We start from the raw sequence: 12,043 nt of genomic DNA, 5'->3' as shown, positions 1-12,043 counted from the left end.
GAGAGGAACCATGAGAGACTATGGACTCTGAGAAACAAACTGAGGGTTCTAGAGGGGAGGGGGTGGGGGGATGAGTTAGCCTGGTGATGGGTATTAAAGAGGGCACATACTGAATGGAGTACGGGTTGTTAAATGCAAACAATGAATCATGGAACACTACATCAAAACTAATGATGTAATGTATGGTGATTAACATAACATTACATAAAATAAATAAGGGGCGCCTGGGTGGCTCAGTCATTAAGCGTCTGCCTTCAGCTCAGGTCATGGTCCCAGGGTCCTGGGATCGAGCCCCACATCGGGCTCCCTGCACAGTGGGAAGCCTGCTTCTCCCTCTCCCGCTCCCCCTGCTTGTGTTCCCTCTCTCGCTGTGTCTCTCTCTGTCAAATAAATAAAATCTTTAAAAAAAAAATAATAAAATAAATAAATAAAAATTATTAAAACTAAAAAATCTATTTATCTTGTTTTGATTCATTTCTTCTTCTTTTTTTTTTTTTTAACAAGACAGGTTAGATTCAAACTATTATTAGAGAGTGGACTTAAATCTTATTATTTCTATATATTATTGATAACGCCTACTAAAACTTCTTTGTTTATCTGGTTACACCCATGTAACTACTCCATGAAAGTGGTAGAACTCTCTTAAATAAGAGGGTAGGCCTCTGGCTGGTTTAAAAATATGTGAGGGTAATAATAATTATATATTAAAATACACTTGGCAAAAATGTATTTTCTAAGTACTAGCTTCCAATCCTTGAATTAAAAAAAAAATAGTTTTAAAAGTTTAATTGCCTAAACATGCATGATTATCTTATATATTTAAAAAACATTTGATTTTATATATCATAGCCTTCACTTTGTAGGTAAATGCCTCCATAATGGATCATTTGACAGGGAAGAATCCCATAAAGAAACTTTCAGGTACACCTGGGTGGCTCAGTCATTGAGCATCTGCCTTCGGCTCGGGTCCTGGTCCTGGGGTCCTGGGATCGAGCCCCACATCGGGCTCCTTGCTCAGCGGAGAGCCTGCTTCTCCCTCTCCCTCTGCCTGCCTCTTTGCCTACTTATACTCTCTCTCTATCTCTCTGTCAAATAAATAAATGAAATCTTTAAAAAAAAAAAAAAGAAAGAAACTTTCAACTGGGGCGCCTGTGTGGCTCAGTCAGTTAAGCGTCTGCCTTCGGCTCAGGTCATGATCCCAGGGTCCTGGGTAGATCCCCAAATCAGGGAGCCTCTTTCTCCCTCTGCTTGTGCTTTCTCTCTCAAATAAATAAAATCTTAAAAAAAAAAGAAACTCTCAACTGAAAAATGTAAATGAAATGCATTTTCTCAGACTAACCTTGAGTAGGGATTTCAGAAAACAGCTAGTAATTAAAATATGATACATTACATTCACATTGTTTTAAACTGTTGAACAATAGTTAGCCAATTAAAAATTAAATCCCATTAGTAGAAACTCAGTTTGGAAATCTGAGATACTTTGTTTGTTTGTTTGTTTATTTAAATAGGTTCCACACCCCACATGGGGCTTGACCTCTTGGCCCTGAGATGAAGAGTCACATGTTCTACTGCCTGACCCTGCCAGGTGCCCCGAGATACTCTTACGTTGAAGCTAAGGCTTTGGTGCCAAGCTGCAGCAACTCTGTCATGCCCAAATAGATCAGATCTGGGGCAGTAATGTAGCTGGTGATCTCCAAAGGAAAGCCATTATGAAGAAGATGCCATGCAGATAGGGTTTCAGAACCACACAAGCACAATGCAAGGCTCAATTCCAAGGAGTTTCTGAGAAATTGGTGTAAAGAACAGGGTTAACAAAGCCAAAGCACCAATGACTTACAGAAATGATTTTGAAAGTCCAAAACAGCCTTAGGCTAGCTCTGTTGCTGAATACCGTGCTGAAGTCAGGGGAAAGTAATTTAAGTTAGACCCGCTAAGTTATGTTTGACGAGATATGGTGCAGTGTGGAAAAATAAGAATGAATAATCAATTTCCATTTTATTGTTTATTTCAATTTTATTTTGCGTCAGAAAAGGCCTTGCTCTCAATATCTATGTGACAAAAAGAGTCAATACTTTAAGAAATAAATACAACTGTTTCACTTGAAATAAAAGAGAAGCTAAAATATTTAATTGTCTGCTTTTAGGAGTTCCAAATAGGTCAGCAAGCAAAATTACCAGTGAGAAATCGTGAAAGAGGCTATAGGTAAAAGAAGAAACATAAAGGTGCACCAGCTACCAAAGATTAAGGTAATGTTAACAATTGGGAGGACAGGGTCATAAAATGGAAAAAAAAATAATACTTTCTTTTTAAAATTATAGTCTAAATTGGTATTGCCTTACCTGTTGTCTTTATCTTCACAGTTCGTATGTAAAAATAATTTATTTTGTTTAGGACCAAAATTTGTCCTTTTGGAATACATGTCTATAGGTTGGGTCTCAACAATCATGTTAGACAGTCCTTTCCCTATAAGGTCTAAAGAACTTGATAGAGTAACAGTAATATAAAGTGGAAATTACCTGTAAGTGAATGGTGCTGAGTTTTATTTATCAAAACTGTCAAGGCATATCTATAAACTCCAACATAGAAAATTATAATTATACAAACAAGTGAATTATTTTTTTAATCAAAGTATGTTGTAGAGGAGTTATTTTTCCAATGTACCAGGCAATTAAAGTTGCTACAAGGTTTCATACTACAATGATCCGTGTGTGAGGCTATTCTACAGTAGCTATATCAATGTCTAAATTTGCCTTTCCCAAACCAGTGTGGGATTTTTTTGTAAGGCTAAAAGTAGAATGCTATGAGCATTCTAAAAGTCCCCTTCTCACCTTATGTTCCCACCCCATCACCTGCCAATTCCTCCAAAGGCAACCATCATGTGAACTACTAAAACCATAGATGAGTTTTACCTATTTTGGATTTTATCTAAATATATACTCAATGTATGCTTGCATGCTCTGCTTCTTTGCTCGGCACTTTTTTTATTTTTCTTTATTTCACTTTTCTTTCTTTTTTTTTTTTTTACATTTAACCTCTCAACCACCAGCACTTTTGCTTCTATCTCTACATCTCTGCCGAAAATGCTGTGCCCAAAGTCACCAACGACCTCCTTACTGAGAAATCCAGTGGCCATTTATTTATCTGTCATATACTCTCTTGTTTTGAACTCAGGCAAGGAAATTTCTTATTAAAATTTTATGAAGGTGTAGTCCTTTGGTTTCCTTCCTACCTCTCTGTTTTTTTGTTCACTTGTTTTGTTTTTAAATTAATTAATTTTAAGTTTTAGTTCCCTATTGCTCTTTTGCTCATCTCTCTGTCTTTACATACTCACCTTGGATACTCCATTCCTTGCCATATTATCAAATTTTAACTATATGCCCCATATCTCTATTTGTTGTCCTGAACTCCCACGTGAGCTCTAGACCACAATATTCTCCAACCAAGGGTTTCTATGTGAATATGCCAATATGTTGAAAATTTAACTCAGTATATGTCCCCAAACGTGCTTCTCTTCCTGTGTGCCCAACTTTAATGAATAGCATCATTGTTCACTTTGGTATGCAAGCTAGAGACCTAGACATTATCCTTGACCCTATTCTTTCCATCCCATGCATATGTAATCATTCATCAAGTTGAGAGGATTCTGCTTGTGAGTTATTGTCCAAATATGACCAGTTCTCTGTATTATTACTATTGCTCCTTTAGTCCTGGCACTATCACCTTTAACCCATATTACCGTTAAGAGTCTTAATTCTCACTAAACTCTGCTATTTTTCTCAAAAAATGCCTTTCATATACTAATGATCTAATATCTATGAATATTAACATAATATTCATATTTCATTGCTCTGATTATTAGATGGTTCCAATAAGTAATATTTTTATTATAGCAATTGTGATTTCCTAGAAAATGATTTTTCCTTATAATGTCATTATTAAAACTATATCCTATTAAGAAGGGTTTCATATAAAAAGAGATGACATTTTGAGTATAATCATGAATAGTTAGGCAATTTAAAATAAGTGTTCCATGTTTTTTTTTAATATTTTAAAATTTTAGACTCCTAATTACCTACTCTTTTTAAGAAAGGAGAGAGAACTATTATACAATTAGTTTCAATATAAATGCTCACAGTTGATGCATTATACTTGTAAAAAACTAATTATTTCATGCCTAGTAGAAACACATCTTTTTTTGGATCCTTCCACACATAAAGATCATTTTGAATTCATAGAGATTTATTTAAGTGTGACATTAGAACTTGAACTACTAGAATACATATATATCTTGAAATACATGTATATAGTTTTGGGAACTGCAACTCATAAGGGTTTAATGGAATTTGAAGAATCTATCAGAATTGCAAACTCCTCATTTCATACAATTTTAGACTTGGAACTAGAGTCAAACAATTTATAATTTAACTCTCAATTTATAATTTAACTTATAATTTAAGAAAATAAAGTACATAGAAAGCATTCTCCAAACAAATATTATTTTCTGGATAGCCAATTGCACCATTTTTGCTAGCTAGAAATAAAAACAATTAATTCCTAAAATCAATAATCCTATCATGGCATTTTATCATCTTAATTGAGTTTGACTACAAAAATAGGTAAACATAAACATTTATCTGAATATCACTTTTGAAACTGAATGCCTTAATTTAGTGTATGGTCATGTTTGATGGCAAATCATTTAGATTTACCTACAGATTTAAAATGAAAATGTAGTGTTCCATGTAAATCAAACAATCAAACATTTTAACTTAATTTTGAATGGGAAGAAAATAAAGTGCTGGTTCCTTGTATGTTAATTCAAGTCCTTGTGATTAATGATGGCATTGTTGACTCATTTTTAATTGTGTAAGAAACCTTTGCACTGAAAAATCTACATGCTTTACTGAAAATATTCAAGACAACAAAATGCCTGGGTGAAAGGTGTTCACCATCTGACCAGAGGATTTAGTATTTCCTCTAAGTATTCAAAACCATGTCACTGACTTCATTTAAAATTTATTTGATCCCATTAAATAGATTTCCAAATTTGTTAATCAAATGAGGCATAATTTAGAATATTTGATACTAACACTGAGGATTTATTTTAAATACCTTTTTAATAATGCCAAAAATTCTGGAGAAAAAAATTAAGAATACCATCCAATGCCTATTGTAAAACATTAAAATAATTCATCTTTTCCAAAAAGGAGGGGGGAAAAAGGCTATTTTACAGAAAGCCTTATACAGTTGATGATGTGCTATTTTTTACCTTTAACCTTTTCTTGTTTGCACATTACCTTTTACTTTACTTTCTTCCATTTTATTACCCATGGCAGAAAGAATGATAAACCGGAACTCCAAAACTCTGTATCTACCAGGAAATAATTAATGGATCAAGAGAAGGTTGGTTGTTTTTTTTTTTTTTTACTTCTCTAGACAGTTTATTCCTCTGTACATTCATTTAGGGACTTTTTCATTTTCTGGGTTTTGTTTAGGAACTACCTGGAGGAATCATTCTGGATGTAAAAAAAAAAATTATTTTTATCCATACTAGATCTGTCATTTTTGTCATTGTCTGTCTGAGATTACATATTCCTAAGGGAAAGAAAAACAATCTTTTTAAGTTGTTTTAACTATCACAGCATTCTATACACATGGGTATTTAATACATGATTTTTGAATAGATTGCTTTTCTCACTATTGTTACACATTTTTATTCATGAAACTACCGTAGTATTTTATAATACAGTGACTTTTTGAAATCATGCCATTATAAAAAACCTGTCACTAAACTTCACAAGACCAAAGTGGGTTTAGTTGTAAAGTATTATAATAGATGGGAAGAAAGAAATAGATATATATTTCCTATTGAAGACGTATAAATACCTCTTGTTAATGCAGACACAATCCATACAAATTAATTCTGCTATCTCTGAGGGATCGTTGTATAGTTTGATGACCTGTTTAAATAAGTGCAACACTGAAAATGTAATACTTTCCAGAAAATTGCTTGGTGAGACCAGAAAGAATATTAAAATATTCCATATAATTCCAGCATTACTTAGAAAAACATTATCTCCTCTAAATGATTATGTGAACATCATTTTACCATTGTTAAGGGTTAGTTTTGCAATTATATAAAAAGAAAAAAAAAGATCATAATATGATTGCTGATTGCCAAGTGCTTTCGTTACCTACTATCTCTTTATGACTTAGAATATTAAAAATGTAGGCCTTTTGTGTTATACATAATTTTGACCTAATGGCAGATATATTACAATATTCATTAAGTTCATTGCATTTACCAAAAATAATTTCCATAAAATTGTTACCATATTACCTTCTAATAGTTAACCCAAATCATATAGATTTTTTCCCTTTCAGCTTCAACAGTTCCTAGTATAATGTAGCTCCTTCATAGATAAAACTTTACTGTTTTCTCTACTGAATGTTTTTATTGATGATACAGATTCCTGAGTTGCAGAATTTTCTTTATCAGAACAATAAACTGATCCACCTTGCCTTCCTTAGCAACATCAAATCATATCTCAAAACGCAGTATCATTTTTTCCCTGGAATAGGTACAAGCAGCAATATTCTGGACAAGATTCTTATTTACTGATATTGCCAGGAATCATTATTCAGTCTTTGCTGTGCTGTCATAAAAATAACATATTATTTATACACTACTTTTACTGTTTTAGTTTCTAGCTCCACCATTTCATTACCAACAATAACCTTATTTTGAATAAAAATTCTACACAGACATCCACTTAATTATCTTATTGATGCTTGATCAATTGCATACCATTAAAAATATTTTCTGCTCTTGCTACAAGTTTCAATTACTTTTATTTAGTCAAATCCATGTATCTGCATAGTGTAAGGGTGAGGGATTGGAGTTGGTAGATTAGACTGCTTGTTTAATAAAACAAGTTAGTAAAATGGCAATAATAATTGAATATTTTCATAGAATTTCAGACCTGGAACAGATCTTGCAGTTGAATTAGTTTCTGTAAATACCTGAAATGCCACACACTTGAGTTTTTATGTATGCTATTCTTTTTGTCCAATTTCCCATCTCCTGTTCCCCAAAGCTCATATCCACTCATCCTGGAGACTAATTCAATAGCTACCATCTTTAAAAATTCTGTTTGATTTCTCAAACTGGAGAGTATTTTCTCAATTCACTTAATATTTCATGTAGGTCTTTTTATGATGTTGATCCCTTCTATCTGGCACATAGCATTTATATAATAATATATTAGGATGGTATGAATATAATATAAATATAAAACAATATAAACAAAATTTCTTCCTGATAAACCATAATATCTTCTCCTTGCCACCGTGAGCATACAAACTAATGCCTATTACGGAGTAGAGTTTAGTGGAAAACACATAGACATCATAGTCTGACAGAGGTTTAATTATAAACTCAGCCACTTAGTTCTTAACTTCTCTGTGCTTCAGTTTCTTCATACAAACACAGAATAATAATAATACTGCTTTCTTGTTGTTATCTTTGAAATATAGTTTCACCTTGTGACATACTTTTAAGGGATTAACTGTTTATAGAGTCATCCTGCCTTGTTATCCTGCCTTTTAATTTAAAATGGAAATGCAATTTAATTAAATCTGAAGAGCATACTGATATCTTGCCTTAAAGCTTTGTAACCTGCAACTATTTCACATATATTATTTTGCTTGTACCAAATATTACACAACGTATAATTTAATGTTTAATATAAAATTATCATATAACAAGAAAATTACTATCCTTGTTTATATGAATTTTCAGAAATTTAAGTAATTTCCCTAATATCAGACCACTGATAGATGGCAGAGGCATAATACAAAAGAGATCTTTTCACACTAAGTACATATACTATTTCCTGCCTTTCTGGAAAGCAATATATACATATATATACATATAACATATTAAAGATATATGATAGATAGATAGATGATAGATAGATAGAAGATAGAATAAAAATACTGGTTTCAGTGCTAAATTAAATCCTGTTGAACTTTGATTCTTTGGTGATTTTCAAAACACCAACCAGTTAATTTAATTTTTGTGCACATCTCCTAAATCTTTCCTTTCTGGTTTTTGTCCCCTAGTCTTTCCTCTTTGAATTATTTTAAAAAAAATAACCTGGTAGACAACTTTTTTAAGCCAGAGAGATCATCTTTATAATTCTCTTTTATAAAGCCCATATAGTCAATTGTAAGAAGTCTTTAAGCAACTGAAACATATATAAATTATTCCAAAGTACCTTAACATAAATACAATTATCCATTCCTATGCTTGTTAACATAATACAAACTCTATCTAGTAATCTACTTTAGTTTCCCAATAGTGTAGAAAAAAAAAAGTCACTGCATAAATAATTAAATTGTTTTTGATATATGGTGAAAACCAGTCAAGCGCTGCTCCTACTCCAAACCTTAGAAAAAACATTGTGGAATTAATGTTTTCAAATAAAATCAGGAAGAACTGATTTCTAGGGTTATCAAGTATTCCCAGTTTTTCATTTTGGAATTATTAAACTCCTTAGCTTTTACATATGTTTCAACACAGTTAAGTACTTCAATTATATTACTTATATCACTTCTCTTAAAAAAACAGCTTGTACTTTGAGATCAAGCAAACACACAATATTGTGTAAAGAAACAGGAAAAAGAACAAAGAAGAATTAGAGAATGCATATTATACTCACGGAATGTTCTATAAAGTTCTTCAAGAGCCAGGTGCTTGTCAGAGTCAAAATCATCGTATTTCAGTAGGTCATACAAAGTACAATCAGAAAGATCCTTGCCAAGTTCTTCCTGTTTTATCACCTGACAAGAAAATTAAGCCATACGATTATAATCATCTAAACATTTCTATAGCACAAATAGTTATACATAATAATCATTTAATAAATCATTTTGAGTCTGCAGTAGGGCAAAGAACAGAACCTATGAAAAATACAGATTTTCGGTCACTGGACAATTATTTTTAACTGTTCCAAAGATATAAAGTTAAAAAGTTCAGATAGGTACTTAGAATTTAGTCCAAACTTTCTAACACAAAATTTTCACAGTAGGACCCAGAAAAATCTGAAATTTACAAGGACATTTTGTATTTCACTCATTTTCTTTGCTCCATTTATACTGACTCAAGGAAATATCTCCACATGAAAATTGCCTCCTACGTCTCAGTGACCTCTGTCAAAATAAAACAGGGCTCTTTCTCAACAAAAATAGTGAGATCGTTTGTTCTAAGTTTCATCTTCAAAATATTTGTGAAAAATGAAGTTAGATTTTTTTTTCCTTCTCTGCCTAAACTCCTCCTCAGCTGGAAGTTAAGCCGTTTGGGATTGTGCATTAACTCTCTCCGTCACAAAAGAGCTATTAAGCAAATGACTGTTTCCAGGAGCCAGAGAGGATTAATGCACCGATTGATGGTGAAAATCTATCCAAGTGTGGGTGAGAAAAATCATCAAACTGCTTTTCTACTCTGTGCTCTGTCCTATGGACTGAGGCTGTAGCTTTTTTATACTCTACTGCTTTGACTATTGCCTCTCAAATAAAAGAGCTCCCCAAGATTTTTCAAACATTTCTATCCATCTGGGGGGCTGCAGAGCTGCGTCCATAGCTTTTCCTATTCTCCCGCATATAAAGGCAGTCCAGCTGCGCATTAGAGTGTGTGTTTTTTTAAAAGGCGGTGCCATGTAAGAAAATGCAGGCTCTTGAAGTCAGCCAGCTCTGGGTTCCGTTTCTGCCAATGCCACTTACCAGTTCTATAATTTCTGGCAAATCATTTAACCTTTCCTCAGTTAGAAATTGAAGATAGTAACATTTATCTCAAATGGCTGTCGTGAAGATTATACACACGCACACACGCAGACGCATATATACACATAAACAGGCACACATATACTCACATAGAGTTAGAGGCAAGGCAACATATAATGTGCACTCAAAAGTAATCATTTAAAGTCAAAAATAATGATTTTTTTAAAAATGTGATGTGCTTCTTATTCAAACAATTCACTGCTGATTTCCACACCAGCTTGCACAAGCACTGCTGTGTATTCACGGTGTATTACTATTTTTGATAAAGCAGTATGCTTCAGACTTTCTTTGTTAGATCAACGGCGGATTAGTGATACTAACTTCTAAATATTCTCAGATGCTATCAAACTATTTTTTTAGAATCCTTTGGGGAACACTTCCATATTAAAAGTTCAGTTACACCTGAGTGTGGATGAGCTGTAGAGGCAGCTCTGAGGATGGAGTCTAGCACAAGGGTCACTAGAGCCCCAGCCTGCTCCAGCCTCCAGCCACCTGAGCACTGCCAAACAGAACTGCCACACGATATTGGGTTATCTACTCTTGCGTAATGTATTCGCATTTCATTGTTTAAGCTGATATTCGCTGCCTTAGGGGGGAAACGAGGCAAAACATTTATCTGCTTTAATTGATCCATATAAATAGATATTGTTGAGAGGGAGTATTAAGCCCTACACTCTTGCACAGTCCAGCTGGAAGGATTAACGAAACTACCTAATGGCTGAAGCCATCTCTCCTATAAGCCTAATGAGAAAACTAATACTGCTTTTCTGTTTAGAAAGCAACAGAGCTCTCAGTCATTCTCCATCTGTTATTTGTTAGATCATGGAAAATTACTTTTTCCCGGGGGTTAGGGGAACAGCGTATTTCATCTTACCTCACTATGCTCTTCTTAAAGATCTACAATGCAAGCATTGTAGTAATTTTAAGGATGCAGTGACACCAGGGTTTGGTCAAGTATTTTAATAATATTTTTTAGTGGTGTTTATTCTCATACATGTTCATAAAGAAAAGGAGATGGAAAAACCTGGAGAAAATCTTCATCATTTTCTGTCTCATATTTTCTATTTTAATAGTTTACTCAAATTAAGTCATGTATTAGACAAAGAGAATGAACTTCTACCTTTTTTTTTTTCTGAATGTTGGCATAAGACCAGCTTGATCTTGATTTGATCTTGATCTTGATTTGATCATGATTATACAACTTAAGCTGGACGTGCTGTTTTAATGAGTATGCACGAGAGAAGCAAATGGTTCTGGCTAAATGCTTTCTAAAACAAAAAACAAAAAACAAAAAAACCCAACTCTGTTCACCTATATTGGACCATGCCCATGTACAGGAGAGAGGTAACTTTTCTCATATCATCAATATTTCAAATACATGTTTTCTCCATTTTTTGGTCAAAAGCAGCCTACTTAAAACATATTTCCTAGTAACTTCTCTCTTTTAGGTTTCCTGATGGATCTGTGTATAGTCCAGGGTATTCCAAATGAGGGCGATACTTTCCTATGACCTTTCAACCAGCATGGAGAAATTGCTTTAGATATCGACGGTTTTGATAACCTTAAAGTAATGAGTGTCTGATTGTCTGCAAGAAAGTATGATAGAAAATAAGCAGGTTTCCTTCCCAAGTGCACAGTAATACATTAAGCATTCTCTGACACAGAGGATGCAAACTTGTAGGGCTTTCATAGTTGCCAGCATGTCTTTTATTTATGTCTGGCACTGGTTCCAAAAACTTCCCAGTCTAGGCTCCTCAAAACACATGTTATTTCTGGACTAGTGGTCATGACAGAGCCAGACTCAGTGAATATATTGTTATCTAAGTATCCTACAATGAAGCTTTAGTCAAGGAGACCACTCATAATTTTTTTTTGTTATCTACTGTAAAATATTGAGTATGTTTCCCAAATTTATCAGTGTTTGGTGAACTCTCTAAGGCTAAAAGACAATTAAAGAGTCTCACTTTCTTTAATGATCAAAAATCAGGTTACATGAATCTTGGGCTCCACAGAGATTAGTGTCAGTGTGACAAAATAGAAGTATTAGTAGAATGTCTGTCATCCAGGGAGCTCAGGTATATACAGCATCCCAGAGGGGATACATATTTAATTTCAAAGTAATAGAACTGTCAAGGTTGTACGAGGAATTGTAATAACTCAGGGATGATTCAGTGTTTTGATATTATATTCTTTTTTGTCC

General features: G+C 33.5%; 1 protein-coding gene across 1 annotated transcript in view; it reads right to left on the bottom strand.

Annotated features, from left to right (window-relative positions):
• FSTL5 (follistatin like 5) overlaps positions 1-12,043 on the bottom strand; it is a 637,910-nt gene that overhangs the window by 290,156 nt on the left and 335,711 nt on the right. The window contains exon 6 of the mRNA XM_081813100.1: positions 8,724-8,844. Coding sequence (XP_081669226.1) covers positions 8,724-8,844 — 121 coding nt within the window. The remainder of the gene's footprint in view (positions 1-8,723; positions 8,845-12,043) is intronic.

The sequence above is a fragment of the Leptonychotes weddellii genome, chromosome 2 (genome assembly GCF_054177405.1).
Source record: "Leptonychotes weddellii isolate Sample4059 chromosome 2, ASM5417740v2, whole genome shotgun sequence".
Classification (NCBI taxonomy): domain Eukaryota; kingdom Metazoa; phylum Chordata; class Mammalia; order Carnivora; family Phocidae; genus Leptonychotes; species Leptonychotes weddellii.
Note: the sequence above shows the minus strand (reverse complement) of the source record. Positions and strands in the feature narration are given on the sequence as shown.